We start from the raw sequence: 23,229 nt of genomic DNA, 5'->3' as shown, positions 1-23,229 counted from the left end.
AATTGGTGCCTGTGTGAGGATTAAGCCCTTAGTCTGCTCTTGCAATTACTCAAATGACAAGTTTAAAAATACTTGCTTTTGTAATAATAAAAATTGTCACCTACTCTTTTGAAGAATTTGTCTGTTTGTTTATAATTACCTGCATTATATCAATTTTCTGTACAATCCTTTTTTTTGTATCAAGTATTGGAACTATTTACCAGCATGGACCTAATTAGATGGATCTAATAAGCTCTGTCACATAAGGAATTTACAAACGTGGTCTGCTTGCATATAGTATGCAAGGCCTTTGTACAGTGCATGATTCTTAACAAAACAGCAACCTGGTAGGAAGTTACAGATGCTTAACAATAAATCAAATAACTATATAACAGTATGTGGCTTATGTGAACAGAATTGAGGGAACATCAATGATTCTGCCAAAACTACAAACTTCTATTGTTCAGAATTTTAAATAATGATCAAGAGACCATATAGTACTTGTCCTTCTTTACAGTATAAAGGCAAAAAGAAATTACTGATAAACAGGCATTATACATTTCCGTATATACTCATCTTTTATTATGGAGTTAGGATGAGTTCTTGTTTAACATTAGGTGAAGGCAATCACTTCAGGGTTTTGTTCCTCAATATCTAGTATGGGTGTTTGACATTAAATGAATCTTAGCTTAAAACTTATGAGCAAGTTTGCCATGAAAGCAGGGGTTCATGTAAAAGTTCTAAATAAATGGTTTGACATTTCCCACACTTTTCAATGGCCAGCTCTCCAACTCAGTCCATCAAACATTGGGTTTGTTGTTGAAAAAACAACTTTCTTAAATGTGTTTGGGCATCCAACCATTCATAGGCAATGTACTGCAGTGAGCAGAAAACTGATGGTAGAGAATTTTACACTTCTTGACCCATGAGACCCCTTTCAGAGATGTTCTCTGAAAAACAGCATCAATACCTTGGATACTGTAGATTTGTAGTTAAGAACTATATACCTCCCAATCTAGAATAAATGATGGCCATTAGAAGTGTATGCTCTAATTACCTTATTTCCTTCCCAAGAGTCTTAGTCCGTACATACTAATTTTTTTTTTTTTTAATATATTTTATTGATTTTTTACAGAGAGGAAGGGAGAGAGATAGAGAGTTAGAAACATCGATGAGAGAGAAACACCGATCAGCTGCCTCCTGCACATCTCCTACTGGGGATGTGCCCGCAACCCAGGTAGTACATGCCCTTGACCGGAATCGAACCTGGGACCTTTCAGTCTGCAGGCCGACGCTCTATCCACTGAGCCAAACCGGTTTCGGCAGTACATACTAATTTTTTAAAAATAATTCATGCCCTGGTTGGTGTGGCTTGGTTGGAGCATCATCCTGAGTACACTGAAGTCGGGTTCTATTCTCAATCAGGGCACATATCCAGGTTGTAGGTTTGATCCCAGGTGGGGGCACATTCGGAAGGCAACCAATCAATGTTTCTTCTTCCCCTCCCTCTCTAAAATCAACAACAAAAAATCCTTGGATGAGAATTTTTTAAAAAGTATTTCGCCCTAGCTAGTTTGGCTCAGTGGACAGAGCGTCAGCCCACAGACTGAAGGGTCCCAAGTTCAATTCCAGGTAAGGGCATGTACCTCAGTTGCAGGCTTGATTCCCAGCCCTGGTCGGGGTGTGTGTGGGAGGCAACCAATCAATGTGTCTCTCACATCGATGTTTCTTTCTCTGTGTTTCTCTCCCTCCCTTCCACTCTCTGAAAAAAAAATCAATGGAAAAATATCCTCAAAAGGGGATTAACAACAAAAAGGAGTAATTCACATATTTGGTTCAAGATACTTACACAGGGTGTCCCCCCAAAATGTATATATACACTTTGAATAACTATTCACTCCAACAGGTTAAATATGAAGAAAGAAACATCAATTGAGCTATCAGCTGTTAAGTGTGTGTACATTTTTTTGGGACTCCCTGTATTTAGTTTTCCTTTATCACCATTGGCTCTAATATAACTACCTGTAGTATTCCTTTACAAGCACTGTTTATGACTTTGGACGTTACAAAGATCACTCCAACTGAAGGACAGAGAATGGACTACAAGATGCAAAACTGGAGGAAAAAAATGATGCCCTACACTACTACGTAGAAGGGATAAGTTCAAGAGATATTTAATAGGAATAAACAAGATTTTATTATTGACTATATTTTGGGGATGAGAAAAGATTAACTCCCATATTCTGGGCAACTAGGCTGTTGGGGGTGCCAATGACAGAGAAAACAGAAGGAGCACTTCGAGGGAAAGATAATGAGCTCGCATGCTGAGTATGAAGCTCTAATAGGACTTCTACATCAACGGTTGACGAGTTTCAAGATGGGAGGTCTGCAAATTTCTATTATCTGTTGAGGGATAACAAATCACCCCAAACTCAATGGCTTAAAAAACATTATCTTGCCCTGGCCGGTTTGGCTCAGTGGATGGAGCGTCGGCCTGCGGACTGGAGGGTCCCAGGCTCGATTCTGGTCAAGGGCATGTATCTTGGTTGCGGGAACATCCCCAGTGGGGAGTGTGCAGGGGGCAGCTGATCGATGTTTCTAGCTCGCTATCCCTCTCCCTTCCTCTCTGTAAAAAATCAATAAAATATACTTAAAAAACTAAACAAAACATTATCTTGTTACTAAACAAGGACTGGCCGCCCATTGCATACAGAAGCCAATATTATGACATTGGCTTTTGAGAAAAGGTTTTATTGTGAAGTCACCAGCAAGGAGACAGAAAACAAGGCTCAAATCTCTTCTAATCCAGGTGAGTTTTAAGAGGTTAGGAGAAAGAAGACTGGTATATAAAAGCACTGGCAGGGCAAGTTTTGATTGAAGAGCTTTGGACCTTGGCCATTTATTGAAAGATATGGTAAGGGGCTTCAGCATCAGATCTTCCTGGGACAACCGACCCTTTGCTTCTGAAAGGGTTCCAGAGTTCAAGTTTTGGTCATGTCCCAGTCGTTTTGTTCTGGGAGGTGGGGGGAAGGGCAGCTTTGGTTCTGGGTGCAACTAGAGGTCAAATTGTCTCCTCTGAACATGCTTCAGCTGCATGACTTGTGGTTTTGGTATGTGTCTCTGAAAAGCAACTCAATATCTTGTTAGAAATAGGACAGAGCCTGTCTGAACGGATTCTGCAGTTACAATCACACTTTTTATGGGTCAGGAATTTGGAAGCAACATAGCTAAATGGTTCTGGCTCGGGGTTTCTCAAGACTTTGAAGTTATCTCAAGGTTTGATTGAGGAAGAATCCACTTCCAAGCTCACTCACGTGGTTGCTGGCAGGTTGCTTGAGGAGCCTTAAGACACGGTAGCTGACTTCACTCAGAGCAAGTAATATGAAGGAAAGAGAGAGCAGGAGAGATGGAGGGAAAAAGAACACTCCGGGCAGAAACTATAATCTTTATAACTTAATCTCAGAAGTGACATCCTTTCTGCTACATTCTATTTGATGGAACCAAGTCATTAAGTCCAGCCCACACTCAGTATCAAAGAATTTGTGAGCATGACATTTTTTAAACCACCACAATACCACATCCAAATTATTAACCTTCCTAAAGCACAGTTCATCACCACCTCCTCTTCTTTTCTTAGCACCAGTTCAAAAACCTTGTACGATTCCTCCAGAGTATAAACCCTCAGCTAGACAACAAAAATTCCTTAACCTACTCTTCTAGCCTCATCTCCCATTCCTCCCCTCTGCACATTCCTGATCCCGCTACTTACTACTTGCAAACACCACCGTGTACCTTCTCCTGACTTCATACCTATTCCCCTGGCCTACCAGCCTGGTTCTCAAACTTGAATGCAGGCGACACATCTGACCGCCCTAAGGCTCTTAACACATACTAGAAAAACTGATAAATGAAGCCGAATGTAACAATTCATAATCTTGTGCTCAAACTAGTTTCACCTTACACTAGATTCTAGAATAGATAAGTGAGAGTAAGTAACAGAGATTTAAGAAAATTTCTTCTAAAATGGATCAAAGACAGTCATTATTAGAGATCAGCCGAATACCCCATTCCTCCACCTTTGGCAATGTGGAAGGAGCATTTTTGGGGGGAAAACAACTGATATGGAAAGTCTCCTCTCCTCCTTCTCTCTCAAACATTTCCACAGCTAGTTCCAAAAAGACTACAACCATCCATCCTGAAGGTCCATTGAAAAGCTCCTAAAAAGAAAAAACAAAAACGAAGAAAAACTCCCAAATAAACTATTTTTTATCTACATGCTGGAAGGACATTCCGAGTTAAAACAGATGAGGCAGAGCATTCTGTACTGACTTGGCCAACCTCCAAGACACATTAAGAGGAAAAAACCGCTCGGGCCCGTGTTTCCCAGTGGTTAGAGCGTGGCCACGCGCACCCAAGGGTCGCGGGTTCTTCCAGGTCAAGGGCACTCACTACCTGGGTTGCTGGTTCGCTCTGGGGGCGCGCGCAGGAGACAGCCAGGCAGTATGTCTTTCTCTCACATCAATGTAAAAAGAGAGAAAGAGAAAAAGTCAACGTACAGAACAATAAGTAGACTTGGCTACACTTGTTTAAAAAAAAAAAAAGACCAAACCCAGCCACACACAGAGAGAAAAAATGACACCAGCCATAGAGAGAGAGAAAAATTACAACTATTTCGTAAACATGCCTTGAGTACCCTTGGCAGGTTCCCAGGGGCAGTGGTCACTTCTGGGGAAGCGGGGCGGGGGCAGATTCCGCCGCATTCCAGGCTGCACGCTCGGTGTGGACGCTCTTACCTCCCACCTCAGAGGCTCTGGCTCCTCGTTCGGGGCCCCCCACCGTTTAACGACGCGCGCGGTGTTTCCCGCGCCTGATTCCACGTAATTCTCACCAGCGGTGGGGAGGTTCCCGCCACCTTCGTGTTGGAGGAGACTGGCTGGACAGCGTCAGTGGTTCCCCCAAAGTCACCGGACAGGTGGGTGGTGGGGCCAGAACGTCCCGCTCTCCTCACGCCCCTCGGGGCCTGCCCAAAGGCGGGGTCCACGGAGAGCCGGTGACCTCACTGGGTGCATGGACTGGCCTCCTCTCCCGCCTCCAGGAGCTTGCTCGATGTCTTTTGTGAACGAGAGAGACCAAAATGTCGCCAGGCTGCTCCCCGAGCCTCACGGAAACACGGAGAGTTGTCACCTCAGAGACTCCGACTACAGGCGGAGCCACACACTCAGTTTGCTCGCGCCCGCCAAACCTCTACGACGCGACGCCCGGAAGTGACGCGAGGACCCGCCCCACGCTCCCTAACTTCATGCGCCTGGGGAGCCAGGTGTGGTGTTCCGCACGCGAGTCTGCACGAGGCGGAAAGAAATGGAGGACTCCGCTTCAACACCACCCGCAACCCCAGCCTCAACCGCAACCCCAGCCTCAACCGCAACTCCAGCCTCGACCTCAGCAACCCCGGCCGCACTAGGGCAGCTGGATGAAGAGCAGGTGAGAGGCCTCTGGGAGGGGGATTCGGAAGCGAGGTGGCCTTGGCCTTGTGGTGCGCGGCGTGCTGGAGGCGGGCTCGCGCTTCCTCCGATTCCCCGAAGATTTGAGGGTCACTGGTCGCGGTACTCTCGGCCTGCCCGCCCTTCCATGCGCACGGGTAGGCGCTCGCTTACCCCGACCCTGCGGCCTGGCTCTCTTGAATTGGAATGCAGGTATATAGCTTGGGATTCTTGAGCGAGGTGTACCTGGCTCTACTTCCCTACCGTTTGACTGTGGCCAAGTCGTTTAATTTTGTAAGCCTCGGTTACCTCGTATTTAGAATGGGCTCTGCTGCCCTCCGCTCTCCAGGATTAGAGGAGGCAATGCGCATGCGGCGCTGTAGCCAAGGGCCTGGCGTACAGTCAGCGCTCAGTGAATGCTAGTTGCAGTGTGATGCGCGTTTACTGGGATCACTGCCTTCATCATCGCGGGCGGGGGAGGAAGCATGTGCCATCTGGCACTTTTCTGCAGACGAACGGAGGGTTCTGCATTCCTGTGACTACAAATTGTAGGATCCTAATAGCTATGGTTTTGGAGGTTGCCTGTTAAACTAGAAATAGAGCAGGGGAAAAAAGGTAAAAGCTGTAGGAAGAGGGCAAATGCTAAATTGGATTGAGATTTAATTTACTTGTCTATCTTCACTTTGCAGACCAGAAAGGCAGTGAAAACTCTGTTGGCCCATTCCAGGTCCAGGAAAAACGCGAATGGATTGCTTTTGAATGAGAATGAAAATTTCTTTTTAATGGTGGTATTATGGAAAATTCCAAGTAAAGAACTGAGGGTCAGATTGTAAGTTCTGGTTTTCTGCCTTTGCTGTTTTAATCAGTCAATTCTGTGTAGTGTTAACAGTCGTGATTTAGTTTCTAGTGTAAACTTTGCAAACTCAATAAAAATCTGAGTTGATACAAATAATTGTGCTTTACAAAAAACACAGAGGAATTCAGACAAGCTTAAATTTTTTAGAAATTTCACCAGTCTGGTGGACAATTAACCTAAGCAGTTCTATTGAATACGAAATCTATTTTTTGAGAGAACAAAAGTTAGAATAAATTAAACAGCTTTTGTACTTTAATAGAATCTGTCATCTTTTCATGTCAAACTACTTCCAAGCTAAAACCCCTGATGTCCCAGACTCGCCTCTTTTAAAATATGTTTTTATTGATTTTAGAGAGATAGAAACATTGATGGGAGAGAATATCAACATCGATCAGCAGCAGCCCCTTGCTGGGGATTGAGCCTGCAACCCTACCATGTGCCCTGACTGGGAATCAAACCAGTGACCTCCTGGTGCATGGGTCGACGCTAAGCCACTGAGCAACACCAGCCAGGCTGAACTCGCTGCTTTATACAGACACTATATAAAACTTGGCAGTGAACTCCTTATAGAAAAGAAACCAATGGCAATTACACATTCTCATTGCTAGGACTTTTAGGTCAGAGATGCACCTCTGCAATTGCCAGGCGTAATAAATAAAAACACAAGTAATTTTTTAGTATAAGTAAGTCCCAGGTAATACTTGGGACCTATTTTTAAAAAAATTAAAATGTAACTGGGTGTGTTGTCTGCTATCTGACAACACTGCCTTTCTGTGGAGTCCCTCATTTCCTGAGTATCAAAAAGCCAGCTGTGCTAAAGAAAGCAGTGTATAGGGTAGTTAGTTTCTTTTCTGGGAAGGGGAGGAAGGACCAAGAATGATTACAAATTGGAAAGAACCTTTTGATTCTCAAACCCTTCAATAAGTAATGTTTACAAACCTACCTCAGCCAGCTTCCCTTACTTACTGCTTTATGTATTCCTCCTGCATTCTGTTTTCCATACATTTGCTCAGGCAGTTTTCCCTTTGGGAAAGCCCCCTTACTTTCTCTGGAATATTTTCCCAGCTGCTCACACCTTTTTGGTGATTTTTGTCACTTACCAGCTTCACAGTTCTTCCCACATCGTTTGCCAGGTCATGCTACTACTGTGTATTACTATCTCTTCTTAAACAAAGGAACTGTTTCCTTAAAACATACAGGCCTAGGAAGTGCATTAAACCTTTTTTTTCTTTTCTTTTTAACACAGCCTAGTAATCATGGCATGTCTCTTGGTCCCTCTTGGTTGCTCCATATTTTCTTTTCAGCTCTTAAGAGCTCTGTTGTTTATGGAGCCGAGAGTTTTCTCCATGGTAATTTCTAAATCAGATCTGCCCTGCTGGAAATCCATTCTAGCACATTATAGGATGTGTACACATATAGTAACATGTGAAATAATAGTTATATATGCACTCTTCTGGGTGTGTTTGTATTTGAACTCTTATTCTGTCCCAAATATTAATTGATATTTTGACCTATGGGTATTTGTGGTGACTTCCATCTTAAATCTCTGTGCTATTGAAAGTCAGACATATTTTTAAAATGTTCTCAATATAGAGAACATATACACACTTTAACAGCTGATAGCTCAATTTTGAAGATTAAATGTATTTTAATAAATACTGCCTTTATAATTACTCACATTTGGGGGAAGCACCCTGTAGTGTTTACTTAGATAGTGTGAGTGAAGTTTACTGAAATGACAGTAAATTGATTGTGTATTCTATGGCGTATAAACACTTTCTCTGTACAATAATGCTTTATTCTGTGGTTTCTTCTGTATTTTGCAGGCCCTTGCCTCATGGTATTCGATCAGATTTAGCAGATGTCTGTTTATTTACTAAGGACGAACCCAATGCAACTCCTGAAAAGACGGAACGTTTTTATAAGAAGCTTCTAAACAAGCATGGAATAAAAACCATTTCTCAGGTAGGGAGCAGTTAATATTTTCAAGATAATGAAAAGATTTGAGTCAAATGAAGCGAAAAATAATGCATGGCTGTATCACCTAGTATTTCTCTCCTAGGAATTTAATTTAACTTTTTTCTTTTTAACTTAATTCTCCTTGGCTTTAGGTAGGACATATTCCATCTTTCATCTGATGGCTCAGCTGTCCAGGTTTGTTGATCCACGAGCTCACTGTGTACACGAGTACCTTTCTTGAAGATTTTACAAACAGTTGTTCCATTAGGTCATTTACTCTGAACTTCTGGAGCATCCTGTGTTTGCCTCTGACTTGGCATTTCTCACCCTGTCTTACAGTTGTTGGTGTCATTTCTTTAGCTGAGGTCGTCCCATCTTATTTGTCTCCATGTTCGTGGCATTTAGCATAGTGCCTGGCGCATTTTAGGCACTCACGTGTTCACTAAACTGGCTCAAGGACATTTTAAAATCTGAATACAAATTGTTCCCTGAGTATTTCTTGTAGTTGTTCATATTCTTTTTGTGTTCTGTGTTTTCTAGATTATCCCCCTCCGAACTTTAAAAAAGGAGTATAAAGCCTATGAAGCCAAGCTCCGCCTCCTGGGTAGTTTCGACTTGTTCCTTTCTGATGCAAGAATCCGGCGGCTCTTACCCTCACACCTCGGGAGACATTTCTATAAGAGAAAGAAGTAAGTTTCTGAGCAATGACTGGACTTGAGCATCACAGAATTTATAGGTGTATATGCATTGTACTCTAAATGTCTGTCGTTACAGAGTTCCAGTACCTGTCAATCTGAAAGCCAAGAATCTTTCCCAAGAAATCAACTCATCAATAGGTGGAACTGTCTTAAACATCTCTAAAAGTGGTTCTTGCAGGTAGGTAAATGTATACATGTGTTTAATCTTATACTTAATAATGATTTTTATAAACATTTTTTATAAGATAGTGCTAATGAAACCAGATCCTTCTATTAAAACTAAAATCCATTCCTTAGACGTATTCAGTTCTCTAGAACAATGCTATCCCATAGAACTTTCTACAGAGATGGAAATGGTCTCTATCCCTGCTGTCTCCTACAGGAGTCATTAGCCATATGTGGTTGTTGAGCACTTGCATTGTGGGAACTATAGCTGACGAACCAAATTTCTAATTTTATTTGATTTTAATTAATTTAAATAGACACGTGTGGCTAATGCTTACCATATTGGATAGGGCACCTCTAGGTTAAGGATAGCAGGGAGAATGAGATTAAATGCTTAGAGAACATCTATATAGTTCTGGGCTTTCATGTTGACCAGCATCATATTATCCTTTAATGTGAAGACCTACCTCAGTCTTGGTTTAAACATATTCAAAATTATTTCATAAAATACTTAGTCTGCTGATTTGGTCACCTGTGGTGTGGGGATGGGCTGCTGCCAGTAGTGTAGAACTGTAGAGTATGGTCCTTTCTCCCAAAGATGCCCAGGAGCCCATGTGTATGTAGTGGTCACACAGACCATAAAATAGGATCACCAGGGTTTCTTGACCACACGCCAGGGAGGGTAGTCCTTGGCAGAGTGGTTCCAGGTATGGCAGAACAGAATTTGGGCAAAACACGTGGGCTGTGATGTTGCCTTCTGCCTTCAGGTGGGAAGTCCCTTATTTGAGTGTCATTAGGTAACTGAGAAGAGTTGTTCATCAGGCCTGGCCCCTACTTTTTCGTTATAGGCTGACATAAGAGTAGTGGCTCATGGGAAGCAGTTAGCTAGAAGGTCTGAGGCCTGGTTCATGGGATTGGTGAGTAGCTGTGAAAAGGGGACAGCACCATGCATCCAATAAAGGAGTAGACATCTTCTGCCTCTAAGGTTTTTCCAAGCCAAGTCCAGAGCTTAAGAAACATGGTGGAGAGCTAATAAAAACAATACAAAAACATAATCATTCTTTTATCTCCATTCTTACCCTTCCCTAACACAGTTGTTTTCTATCTTCCTTCCCACCCTCCCCTTATGTCCAACCCTCTTCCTCTTTCTCCCTCCTCTCCCCCTCCCTCCTGCTATTTTTCCATCTGCAAAGCCAAGAGTGTGCTTGCAGGTAGGCGGCAGCAGACATAGAAGGTGATCAAAGCCCCTTCTTTGGCTGGAGGGAGGTGGGGGCACCAGCCCCTGTCTCACCCTGCTTCTGAGACACCGCCCTTTTGGCTCCCATGGTAGGGAGGATGGGGACTGGCAGGGAAAGTGGCTGAGCATTCGGCACTTCTGGGCTTCCCACTTGGCTATGTCTCCACTCTGTTTCAAATGAAGGGATGGTCTTGCTCTTTGCCAGAAGACTGATACTGTAGGAGGGAGGAGAGCTCTTTGTTTTAGAGGTGGCAGCTGGGTCAGGGCCGTGGAACTCTAAAGACAGCAAAGCAAGCAACCCTTCCAGGAATCATTCCTTTCAAAACAGTCACTACTAGAGGTAGTTGTCCCCAGAAAAGCTGTGGGCTGATTCCTGGACCTGTTTTCCTTTTTAGGTCTGTATATTTCTATTTCTCACATACCTGCCTATGCCTTATTTTGAAGAATTATTTTTAAAAATCGTTTTTGTCTGAAACTCTTAAATTTCAGCACTATCCGCATCGGTCACACTGGAATGCAGGTTCAGCACATCATCGAAAACATTCTTGCTGTTACGAAAAAGCTTTCACAGAAATTGCCAGAGGTATAGTCTTGCAGATGCATCAATTGATCGTTCATTTAAAAGACACAAAGCATGTGTAGATTACATTACTCTTTTTTTGTTTGTTTCAGAAGTGGGAGAGTGTGAAACTCTTGTACGTGAAAACTGAGAGATCAGTTTCCCTTCCTATCTTTTCTTCATTTGTCAGCAGTTGGGGTGAAGCTAAAGGAGTGAACATTTCTAGACTGAAGAAAGAAGTAAGTAGAATTTTAAGTACTGGGTAGACTTAGTCAAGGATGTAAATGCTGCCCAGAAGAGAGAACCAGGTTGCCATTTCTGCCTGGCTTTTGTCTTGCAGTAGTTTTCAGTGACTGTGGTTTTGTGTTCATTGTTCTCTCTTTACCTATGAGATTAGTTAATAAAGTACAGTAGGACATACATTTATGATAAGGTAGGTGTTTTAATTTCTCGTCAAAGGCCTAATTAGGCTTTAAAAGGACCTATTCATTGGCGAGATGAGCTAAGAGAGGGGAAATCCAAAATTTAGTTTAAGTTCATTGGTGTTTATGGGCAAAATTTAAGATTCTATTAGGCTAACACGTACCTCTTGTTTTTGGTTGGTAGGTTTTTGGTGCTAATAGGTACTATTGCAAAAGAAACCAGAATGAGCCCTAGCCAGTTGCTCAGTAGTTAGAGTATCGGCCCTCGGACCAAAAGGTAGTGGGTTCAATTCCTGGGCACCTACCTTGGTTGCCCACTAGAATCAATCAATGTATCTCTTTCACATTGGTGTTTCTCTCCCCACCCTCTCTCCCCTCCCGTTTTCTTTAAAAAAAAACACAAAAAAATATCCTCAGGTGAGCAAAAAAGAAGCCAAAATGAGAGAAAATTGAAACTTTTGCTCTTTGTTGGGTCTATCTCCTCATTTGTTTATTTTTTCTTCAGCCATGTTTATCTTGTCCAATGAATTTTTTTATTTTGATCTTTTTATTTTTTTACTTCCAGAAGTTCCATTTTTTGTTCTTCATATTGGCTTTGCTTTTTTTGGTTTGCTGTTATCTAGAAACTAGAGGCTCGATGCACAAAATTTGTGCAAGAGCAGGCCTTTCTTTTCCCGGTTGCCAGCACTGGCTTCCCTCTGGCACCCGGGACCCGGGCTTCCCTCACAGCCCCTGCTTGTCCTGACGTCTGGTCTTATTAGCATATTACTGAAGGTTGTGGCATTTGGAAAATTATTTGTAGAAATGACTTGAGGTGTAGGAAGAAGATCTTATCTCCGGAGGACTGACATTTACATCTGCCAGGCACCTTGGGGCACTCTCAGTTTAGGCTTGCGCATCAAACCGTGGTGCTAAAGTTGTAGGACTCCTTCCTGCTCATCTTTGCCCTGAGGGTGGAACTCATGGGCTCTCAGCTTATCGGTCGTGAAGAGGGGTTCCTCCTAGAATCCCTGCCCAGTGTGGATGCTGGGATTTGATATCCCTTTATACACCACCTCCACCCCCTAGTCCCCACATGGTGGTTAAAACAGAAGTCAGTGATTAGGAGATACTCTCTGGGCCAAAGTGGATTCTGGACTGACTTCATTGTGCCCTCGTTAAATTCTGACAATATAATCAGCTTATCGATGCTTTTTTGGAAAAATTTTAAAAAACATTTTACCTTGCCTTTTTGTTTTAATTGGGAGGGTGATCCAAAATAATATAGAGGAAGCAAGAAGGCTGGATTTTTTTTTTGCCATTTGTCAGCAGAGTCATTTGTGGGCTTTGTAAAAATGTTGGAATTGCTGGTGAAAATGGAATTTGGATGCTATTATAGATGTTATTTAACAGTACTCTGTGGTAAGGATTGAGTACCTCTAGCTATGTAAACTTTTTACTCTTTTAACTTTCCACCATAACTTGAAGCAGGAAAAGAATGGTCAGGGATTTTTTGTTTTGGTTAGCTTTATTGAGATGTAATTTATATCACATACTATGCAATCTGTATAATTCTTAACTCACCTATCAATGAGATCGACTTTCACAAAACTTGTGACTGCATAACTCAGATACCCAGATTTTGAGTATCTTATCTATAATTTACCACATAAAATGCATCTGTGGCCATGACTCAGAAACAAAGTGGCAATGGGGTTCAAGTACTGGTAATGGGGTTTGTTTGCTCAGAGCTTGTACAGGTCAAGGCCCTTTCAGGGAGCTTATGAATAATCAGAACTGCAAGTGTCATTTATTTTCCAACTAAAGTATCTCTTACTAAAATTTTGGTTTTTCGGTAGGAAGCAAAGAGAATATTAAAACTAAAAGAAAAAACAAGACGAAAGGAGAAGAAAAGAAACAGAAAGCCTATGAAACGGGGTAGAAAGTCTACATCAGCCCTACCTACAGAGGAGACGGCCTCTAAAACTTGTGGTTCTCCAGTGAAGGGCCCTGGACCCCAGGAGAAAGAGACCCCTAAGCCTGAGAAGAAAGAGACCTGCAGAATAAAAAACGAAAATAAAGTGCAAGTTGAATCTGAAGAAGAAATCCCATTGCTGGTCCCAATAGGAGAAGCTCCTGCCAAAGAAAATGTAGAGGTATGTTTGCTAATGTTTAATATCCACAGTGGATTGATTTAGTGGCCACTGTGTGTCCTACAGGCACTGCTGAGTGGTGAATGTAAGATGGGAGGCACTGTTTTTAGGGAAACCTGTTCTACCAAAGATTTTGAACTAAAAGAGAAATACTAGAGTAAACCCTAAGAACCCAGGAGATGGTTACCATGAATTACCTGACCTTTTGTTTAAATATTGGAGCCACAGTATAGTAAACACAGCCCTTTGTGTATATTGGAATCAAGGGAGACTTGACCATATTAATCTAAGAAACTTTGCCTGTGGTTTTAAAAAGCAGGCCACGGTGGACATTTGGGCAGTGGTTCAGTTTCTGAGGGTGAGTCCCGGATCACTTACCAGGGGAACCGTGGGTCCTGGACCCTGCCTCTAAAATCCTCCAAACACCCCACCCCCAATGGTTCCTAACAGAAATCTGACTTCCTGAGTTTCAGAGGAGGTGATTTAAAGGAACTGGGTTTTTTATTTTTGGTCCTTTGGTAATGCTTTTACTCTACTCATAGTATCTGTCCAAACATTGGGAGAAAACCTTGAAAACAAGGGGAGAAATAGGTCCCTAAGAGTCTAGAAGATTACCAACCACCCCCCATGTGTGTAGAGAGGACTTTTGGTCCCTCTGTGTGTATCCTGGGCCTATTACAGCACATTACCTGTTTTGTATTTCGTTCTAACAGTGACCCTTAAACTCTTCGATAGTAAGTACCCTCAGAGCACTACTGGATTTTTTAAATATCCTTAAAGTTAACATAAATGATCATGCTATTAACTGTGTGCAGTATAATTGTTTTTAGAAAAAGTAAGCTGTTTGCTTATAATGGGGCTGGCAGGTAATATGTTGGAATTAAAGAGTGGAAAGCCTAGCTGACAGGGTGTTGTCTGTCAAGAGCTATAGAAGTATTTATGCCCTTTGAATCCATCTAGGAAATATGTTCGGCAATAATATATGGAAGTTTCATCATTGCTCATTGTAGAAGCAAAAAATGAAAAAGCATTATGTACCCTTGCAGTAGTTTTTGTAAAATTACTTGAAATAAGTTTGGTAAGAGTTTACAGTTCTTAGGAAATACTAATAAAATAATTGGGAAAAGGGCATAATACCTGGAGTTTTTATTTTTTATTAAAGGGGAAATCAAGGGTTTTTGGACATATAGTAGACACCCAACCTAAACTAGTAGAAGAGGAGGGTCAGAGATTTTCCAGAGGTGAATGAAGGCAGTGGATCCTTTAAAATGGGTGGGGAACGTCTGGCCTGAGGGCCTTTTAAGTCCCATGATAACATTTGGTCTGGCCCTGCCAAGGCATTAGGGTTGAGTTAATTAAATATTTGACCAAATATAGCAGACTAATTTTTTTTCTCCAAAGTGACTTTATTTTTTTAAATTTTATTGGGGTTGACATTAGTCAACATGAACATATAGGTTTCGTGTGTGGATTACTAATTTACAAAATCTGTATATAGGACCATGTGCCCACCACCCAAAGTCAAATCTCCTGTAACCTTATATTAGGACCCCTTTTTTCCCCCACCCCTTCCCTCTGGCAACCACCACACTGCTGTTTGTGTTCGTAAGTTTCAGTTTTATATTCCACATATGAGTTAAATCATATAGTTCTTAGCTTTTTCTGTTTGACTTATTTCGCTTTGCATAATGTTCTCAAGATCCATCCATGTTGTAAATGATACTATTTCATCCTTTCTTATGGCTGTGTAGTATACTCCATTGTGTATATATACCACATCTTTATCCAGTCCTCTGTTGTAGGGCACTTTGGCTGTTTCCAATTCTTGGCCACCGTGAATAATGCTGCAGTGAACATAGGGGTGCATGTATCTTTGCATATAAATTTCTAGTTTTTTGGGTATATACCCAGGAGTGGGATGGTTGGGTCGTATGGTAGCTCTGTTTTTAATTTTTTGAGCAATCACCAGACTGCTTTCCATAGTACTTGTACCAGTCTACATTCCCACCAGCACTGAATGAGGGTTCCCTTTTATCCACAATCTCTCCAACACTTGTTGTTGCTTGTCTTGTTGATAATGGCCTTGCAGACTAATTTTTTAAAAAAATATATTTTATTGATTTTTTACAGAGAGGAAGGGAGAGGGGGAGAGAGCCAGAAACCTCGATGAGAGAGAAACATCAATCAGCTGCCTCCTGCACGCCCCCCACTGGGGATGTGCCCGCAACCAAGGTACATGCCCTTGACCGGAATCAAACCCGGGACCTTTGAGTCCGCAGGCCGACGCTCTATCTACTGAGCCAAACCGGTTCTGGCTGCAGACTAATTTTTAAGTTGATAATTTTGTATGGCCCTTGGCAGAAAAAGGGTTCTGTACCTCTGCTTTACAAGGATGAGAAAGAAGAGATTTGGAGTGTGTTGAGTGAAGGCTTTGGGGAGAGAGCAAGAGCAGGGCATATCCTAGGAACTGCAATAAATGGCTACAGTGTCAGTGGTGGAGAGACGGGAAGGACAAGGGGAAAGCAAGAGAGGGGATTGTGAATAAGAAGAGTTGGAAATGCCAAACATCTGGCTGGGAAAGTAAGGGTAGACCAGATCTATCAGCTAAATTTTCAGTGTTTTTCAGAAGTCTTTAAGCCACTTAAAGATTGGAAGCTTTTGGAACTGATACAGAGAGAATCATGTCTCAGAAATAACATTCCAGCTTCACTGGAGACCATGGATTAATCCAGGAGAAAAGTGGTCGTGGAGTGTCAGACGAGATAAGTGGTAGTGTCAGACCCGGACAGTGGAGACAGCAACAAATGGATGAAACTGATGAATTTAAGAAGCAGATTCAGCCGAAACTGGTTTGGCTCAGTGGATAGAGTGTCGGCCTGCGGACTGAAAGGTCCCGGGTTCGATTCCGGTCAAGGGCATGTACCTTGGTTGCAGGCACATCCCCAGTGGGAGGTGTGCAGGAGGCAGCTGATCGATGCTTCTCTCTCATCGATGTTTCTAACTCTCTATCTCTCTCCCTTCCTCTCTGTAAAAAAAAAAATCAATAAAATATATTTTTAAAAAAAGAAGAAGAAGAAGCAGATTCAGCCTGGCCCATGTTGCTCAGTGGTTGAGTGTCGACCTATGAACCGGGAGGTCACAGTTCCAGTCAGGGCACATGCCTGGCTATCTGGCTCGATCCCCAGTAGGGGGTGTGCAGGAGGCAGCCAATAGATGATTCTCATCATTGATGTTTCTATCTCTCCCTTTCCCTTCCTCTCTGAAATCAATAAAAATATATTTTAAAACAAATAAGCCCTAACCGGTTTGGCTCAGTGGATAGAGCATCGGCCTGCAGACTGAAGGGTCCCAGGTTCGATTCCGGTCAAGGGCATGTACCTTGGTTGCAGGCACATCCCCAATATGGGGGGTGTGCAGGAGGCAGCTGATCGATGTTTCTAACTCTCTATCCCTATCCCTTCCTCTCTGTAAAAAAGTCAATAAAATATATTTAAAAACAAAAAGCAGCAGATTCAGCAGAATGTGGTGAAGACTGGGTTGTGAGGTCGAGAAGAGGAAGTGAAGCAGGGGAAGAAATGGAGACAGGAAAATATTGGCTAGTAAGGAGATTAATGGTCAGAGGAGGAAGCCAGGTTTATAGAGAGAAAGAGGGGTGTTGATCAAGACCAAGTATCTTCTGAGCTGTTGTCTTTATGGGCCCAGAAAAACCTAACTTTCTTCTTTATTTAGATGCAAAAACATGCCACAGGAGAGAACTCTCCAGTAAAGAGTCCTGGTTCCAACCCACCTCGTGGGAAGAAGAGAAAGGCCTTTCCAGCTTTGGAGATGCCGAAAGCACCAGAGCCCAAGACCCCAGGTAAAGGCCCAGGGAAGAAGCCAAGAGTCAAAGAAGAAGTGGAGAAGCAAAGAAACTCTCCTTTGGGGAAAAAAGACCCAAGACAGACGCCCAAAAAGCCAGAGGCCAAGTTCTTCACTACAGCTAATAAATCTGCAAGAAAAGCTTCCCACACCCCCAAACAGTGGCCCCAAAAACCCAAAGTGCCCCAGCCGACCTAAATACAGTGACTTGGCCAGGAGGAAACATCAGAGCTGCCTGGAAAGCTTTTGAAAAATAGCCGGGTCCTGACCCCTGTCACAGCCTTCTTTCTCCAATATTGAGACCTGGACTTAAAACCTCACCAGTGATTCTGATGTATGTTTGTGGGTGTAAGAACCAGTAGTTTGAATAATCCATTTTTTAAATTGTTCTTTCATGTATTAGCTAATATAATAGAAATTACAGTGCTTTTATTAAAGTGTAACATTTGCTTCTGAGTAAACTATTCCGTATCTTGTTAGTTTTACTTGCATGCCTGTGATATGACCTTTTCCTTCTCTGGCTCCAGAACAGCAGTTTGTGCAAACATTTCCAAAGCTTGTCTTCAAGTCAGTGGTGGGCTCCCTGCATGCAAATCAACTGTGGAATTTATGGAACATCTCAGGTTTCTTGGCCCATCATGCGAAGCTGGTATATCTCCTTGGGTCTTAGGTGGTGGTTGGCCAAGGTTATAAGCCACTGAGTTAGCATATATTTGGTGAGAAAAATTGACATGGCTTCATTTATAAAGGCACCAAATTGAATCCTGCCTTCTTGAGGCAAGAAAATACTTAACCTCCTTCAGCCTTCCAGTCTTCCTCCAGATTACTCCTCACCCTATAAAGAGTTGCTTAGATTTGGCACCTCTATGATAGGGAACCTGGAAGTGGAGTCTTAAATTTGGGTGATTGTTAAATATATGCCGACTTCTCGGGTGCACAGCTTTTCAGTGGATATGAGTTGGGGTACACATCACTAGTAGGAAGTGATGGGTTCCTGTAGTATGGGAAGGTCAGCATGAGACATGCATCCGAAGATCACCTGGTTCAGAAACAAAGAATAAAACTTGAGATGGTTCTTGGCAAGTCAAGTTGAGACAGTTGTTGCTTTTTAGCCCCACAAATTAAACTAATGTTAACTTTTTAAATCATGAAAGCCTCTAATATACAAAAAAAAAAAATTGTAGGTTCACTGTCCTTAAAGGCTTTTATAAATGAATAGAAGTGTGTGTTGTAGGGGTTTAGCTTAATTGAAACATTTTCCATGGAGACTAGGTTCTGTGGGAAGGTGTTCGGGTAGACTTGTTTCACTTACTCAGAGGTGAAGATTTAAGTGCTGTTTTGCGTAGGGCAAAGAAACATAATCAGATAATGTGGTTTATGTGACAATTTTCTGGGGTTTTAAGGTTTTCTAATTCCATCCTCTAGCCAAGTAAAAGATTTTGTAGCACCAGGTGATTCTTACATCTAGGCAATTCTTAAAAGTAGGTGTTCTGTTTTTGTGTGTGTGTGTTTTATGAATTTTTATGAATTTCTTTGAGCCAAACTAATGACATGCTGGGAAACGATCTCAAATGCTCCCTTCTGTTTTTTGTTTTTAAGACTTAGAATGTTTAGAGCAGTTTTAGGCTCATAGCAAAATTAAGATAGGGAGATTTTCCATTTCCCCCACTTGCACACATGCACATCCCCCAATCAGAGGAGTATGTTTACAACTGATGTTTGTGATGTGTCACAAGCCTACCTTGACACATCACTATTAGCCAAAGTCCATAGTTGACATTAGGGTTCATGCTTAGTATTGTACATTCTATGGGCATGGGCAAATGTATAGTAACATGTACCCACCATTATAGTATACAGAGTATTTTCACTGCCCTAAAAAGTCACCTGTGGCCCTAGCTGGTTTGGCTCAGTGGATAGAGCGTCAACCTGCGGACTGAAGGGTCTCAGGTTCGATTCTGGTCAAGGGCACATGCGCCGGTTTCGGGCTCGATCCCGGTCCCCAGTAGGGGGCGTGCAGGAGGCAGCCAATCGATGCTTACTGATGTTTCTATCTCCCCTCCCTCTCTCAAATCAATAAAAAAAAATTTTTTTAAAGTCACCTGTGCTGCACCTATTCATACCTCTCACTCCCTCCCCAGAGCCCCTGGCAACCACTGATACTGTTACTATCTATAGTTTTGCCTTTTCCATAATGTCATATAGTTGGAATCATACAGCATGTAACCCTTTCAGACTGGTTTCTTTCACTTAGTCATATGCACTTAAGATTCTTCTGTCTTCTCATGGCTTGATAGCACATTTCTTTTTGTGCTGAAAACATTGGAATATTATTGTCTGTCGTTTTTGGCAATTATTAATAAAGCTGCTAGAAATATCTGTGTGCAGGTTTATGTGCTTTGGATAAACACCAAAGGTGTGATTACTAAATCATGAGTATGTTGGTTTTGTAAGAAACTGCCAAACTATCTTCCGAAGTGGCCTTACCATTTTGCATTCCCACCAGCAATGAATGAGAGTTCCTGTTGCCCACATCCTCACCAGCATTTGGTGTTGGCCATTCATATAGGTGTGTTTTAGTTTGCATTTCCCTGATGATACTGATAAGGAATATGCTTATTTGCCATCTGTATATCTTCTATGCTTAAGTATTCCTTTTTTCTTCCAGTCTGTATTTTCTAAGGTGTCCTTAATGAAATTATTTTGATATGAATACATGCCAGCCCTCCTTCACTTTACTCCTTTAAATGTCTGTTATTAAGAACAGAGAGAAAATGTTAAGAAATCCTTGGGGCGGGGATAGGGTGGCACTTTTGGAAAATACACAGCCCTGGTCCCACTGCAAACCTAAGTTGGTGGGACCGAGGAATCTTTTTTTTTTTTTTTTAGGAAGTGTTACTTTTTATTCACATATTACAGAGGCAAAGCTTCTTGCACAACATGAACTACACACTGGGCATGGTATTTCAGCATTGATCTCTTTCTGGAATCCCTAGACAAGTTTTTGCAATCATACTCGTTTTGCATACAAAGTATGTTCTTTACATCAAAGTACATATTAACAAAAACACGTTCTAGAAATCATATACCCTCTAAAACTATTTAGTGAAAAAATCCTTAGAAGGGAATTTTTAAAAATAATACAGCCATTTGATAAATATTTTTGTAGAACTTAAAATGAGGTTTATTTCTGAACATTTATTTAGCAATATTCCCTTTATCAAACAGTTCTGCAGATGAATGGCAAACACGTTTTTTCTAAAATGAAGTAGCACTGGAAAATAGCCAATAGAATTTTTTCAAAGTAGAAGTCTAACCTTTACTTGAATTTCAAGAAGTTGTAGCTACATACTACATTAGTAAAATCTGAAATAAAGTTATTCCATATTAATTTTTTCACAGTTTCTTAAAAAAAATTAGTGGAGATAAATTATCTACCAACTTTAAAAATCTAAACTTATATTCACTGAACAAAAATAAATTCTTTCAGAACATTCATTGCCTGTTAACAGCAAAATACTATAAGCATTGCATGTTAAACTTTCCCAACACCTCATTTCTATAAAACAGGATTAAATATAAAATGGGATAAATATACTCAATACTTAATGGAAGATACATTTAACGCAGATTTAAGTGAAACCCTAAATCTCAAAAACAAAACACTACGGAGCGCCTAAGGCAGATTCGCTTCAAGGACTTGCGTGCATTGAGCAGTAACTGACTTCCAGGCATCAGGCCTTTGTTACACCAACTGCACCGAGTCTCAGGGAAAAGAGTCATACATTCGAGTTTGTAATTATGAAAAAATGTCTACATTGAAAGTAAAATGCACCTTCAAAACATCTATCTTTAGTTGTCAGAAAAAATGTTTGTCACTATCTGGCCCAGAATGCAGTTAATAAACTGGTTTTAACAAGAGTTCTTCCTTTTATTTCACGAAAACCTGCATTTTCTATTTTGTATATTGCTTTTATTTGAATAAAAGTGAGGGGGGAGGGAATAAAAGCTTCCAAATGACAGCAACCTCGTGCTTTGTGGAAATAAATGAAAAGGGCGAAGTTATGCATCTGGAAATGGCGGCACGGACCCTGGTCTGAGTGGTCAAAGTGACGGAGCGAAGCAAGACTAGGTTTTGGCCCAGCCGTGGGCAAACTACGGCCCGGCCCATTTGAAATGAATAAAACTAAAAAAAAAAAAAAGACCGTACCCTTTTATGTAATGATGTTTACTTTGAATTTATATTAGTTCACACAAACACTCCATCCATGCTTTTGTTCCGGCCCTCCGGTCCAGTTTAAGAACCCATTGTGGCCCTCGAGTCAAAAAGTTTGCCCACCCCTGTTTTGGCCGCAGGAGCCTCAGCTTTGAGGGAAGAGGTCGAGTTGGAGAAACCCTCCGAGATGCTGCTGCTTTGAGCAGTGCAACTGAGAGGAGCTGAGATGGAACATTCACCCACAAGAACTCCTTTGAAAGGCTTCCTAGCCTTTGGGGCCAGAAGATCCATTCACTTGGCACATAGGGCTTTTGTGGACAGAAGCCTTCAACATCTCCCTTTTAGGAGTAGTGGTCCTTTTTGGTTAATAAATGCTCAATCGTTAGGGTGTGCTCTTTACAAACCCGATGAGTAACACTTCAAGCTTTAAACCAAATTAAAAGTAAAATGCTTGCAAAGCACACAAAAACCAACAGTTAGAAACAGTAAGTTTATTGTTTGACCAAGCGCTCTTCAGGGTAAGCAAGTTATTACACAATATTATCAATAGCAGCCTCCTATTCAAAATTCCTCTAGATTAATTAGCACGTCTTATTTCTGTAAACAAGTTAAATCTGTCTGTATGCATCTGATATCTACTTTCACATGGTAAGTCCTTTCCCACTAGGTGTCGAGGCAGTCAGCTTCCATGGCTCTATCGCCACGCAGGAAAGACTGGTACAACTGCAATGAGCATCACAACTTGAAGTCACACTAAGTGTTCTAGGGGGCCAATTCTGAAGAGGAGAAGAATTAGATTTGGATGTATGTTTCATTTTTAAAAATATACTTCACCATCCCATTTCCCATGTGTTCCTATACACACATTTGAGAAATTATGGACAACAAATGGGTGCAAGGCCGGAGGCAGGAAACAGGACTCGGAATTTCGTGAAGGACTGTTTCTGGGAACCAGATGGGACTGTCACTTACCTCTTTGGTCATCAAAGGAACAGGAGGGAGAACAGACACTCAATGTCCTTGTCAAGCTCACCTGTCAGTAATGATGTCAGAAGAAAGCGTTTAAATACAAGGTTCAAACTAAAAGAACAAAAAAGGCATCTTCATAGGTAATCACCTGTAATTTCCAGCATTCTCATGTATTTACTTGTGGTTTTTAAAAATAAACTACAAGCATAATAAAACGAATCCAATGGAAAATTGATGCATTTTTAAACAAGAGATTGAATAAACAGGTTTTCAAATATTAAACCCCATTTTCAATGTAAAGCCTTGTTTCATTTCATTTCAGAACATTCCTCTCAAATTTTTATAACTTTAAAAGAATTAACGCCGAAACCGGTTTGGCTCAGTGGATAGAGCATCGGCCTGCGGACTGAAAGGTCCCGGGTTCGATTCCGGTCAAGGGCATGTACCTGGGTTGCGGACACACCCCCAGTGGGAGTGTGCAGGAGGCAGCTGATCGATGTTTCTCTCTCATCGATGTTTCTAACTCTCTATCTCTCTCCCTTCCTCTCTGTAAAAAATCAATAAAATATATTTAAAAAAAAAAAGAATTAACTGTTTTACATTCCCCTTACGGAAAAAAAGAAAGGTTTACTATATACTGAAATAGCTTTACTTCTATCAGTTGAAACTATCAATTCAACTTAAACTAAGTGAACTAGA

At 41.6% G+C, this 23,229-nt stretch overlaps 1 protein-coding gene across 2 annotated transcripts; it reads left to right on the top strand.

The window, feature by feature from the left end:
- Positions 1-5,284: 5,284 nt before the first annotated feature.
- Positions 5,285-19,722, top strand: RSL1D1 (ribosomal L1 domain containing 1). 2 transcript variants are annotated; one of them, XM_006096353.3, is made up of 9 exons: positions 5,285-5,460; positions 6,149-6,288; positions 8,142-8,280; positions 8,815-8,963; positions 9,049-9,150; positions 10,864-10,957; positions 11,047-11,172; positions 13,194-13,490; positions 17,217-19,722. In XM_006096353.3, the coding sequence occupies exons 1-9, from the start codon at positions 5,338-5,340 to the stop codon at positions 17,541-17,543; spliced, it is 1,497 nt and encodes a 498-aa protein (XP_006096415.1). In that variant the 5' UTR covers positions 5,285-5,337; the 3' UTR covers positions 17,544-19,722. The 2 variants fall into 2 exon arrangements, with proteins under 2 accessions (XP_006096415.1, XP_023615971.1); XM_023760203.1 differs by lacking the exon at positions 6,149-6,288 and having other exon boundaries at positions 5,335-5,460.
- The last annotated feature ends 3,507 nt before the right edge of the window (positions 19,723-23,229 follow it).

This window comes from Myotis lucifugus, unplaced genomic scaffold (genome assembly GCF_000147115.1).
Source record: "Myotis lucifugus unplaced genomic scaffold, Myoluc2.0 scaffold_176, whole genome shotgun sequence".
NCBI lineage: Eukaryota > Metazoa > Chordata > Mammalia > Chiroptera > Vespertilionidae > Myotis > Myotis lucifugus.
Note: the sequence above shows the minus strand (reverse complement) of the source record. Positions and strands in the feature narration are given on the sequence as shown.

Bases quoted from the DNA above. Each gene is read 5' to 3' on its own strand.
- RSL1D1 (XM_006096353.3), top strand. From the start codon at position 5,338: ATGGAGGACTCCGCTTCAACACCACCCGCAACCCCAGCCTCAACCGCA. The intron at 6,289-8,141 runs GTAAGTTCTGGT...TGTATTTTGCAG, and splicing joins AAAGAACTGAGGGTCAGATT to GCCCTTGCCTCATGGTATTC. The intron at 8,964-9,048 runs GTAAGTTTCTGA...CTGTCGTTACAG, and splicing joins CATTTCTATAAGAGAAAGAA to AGTTCCAGTACCTGTCAATC.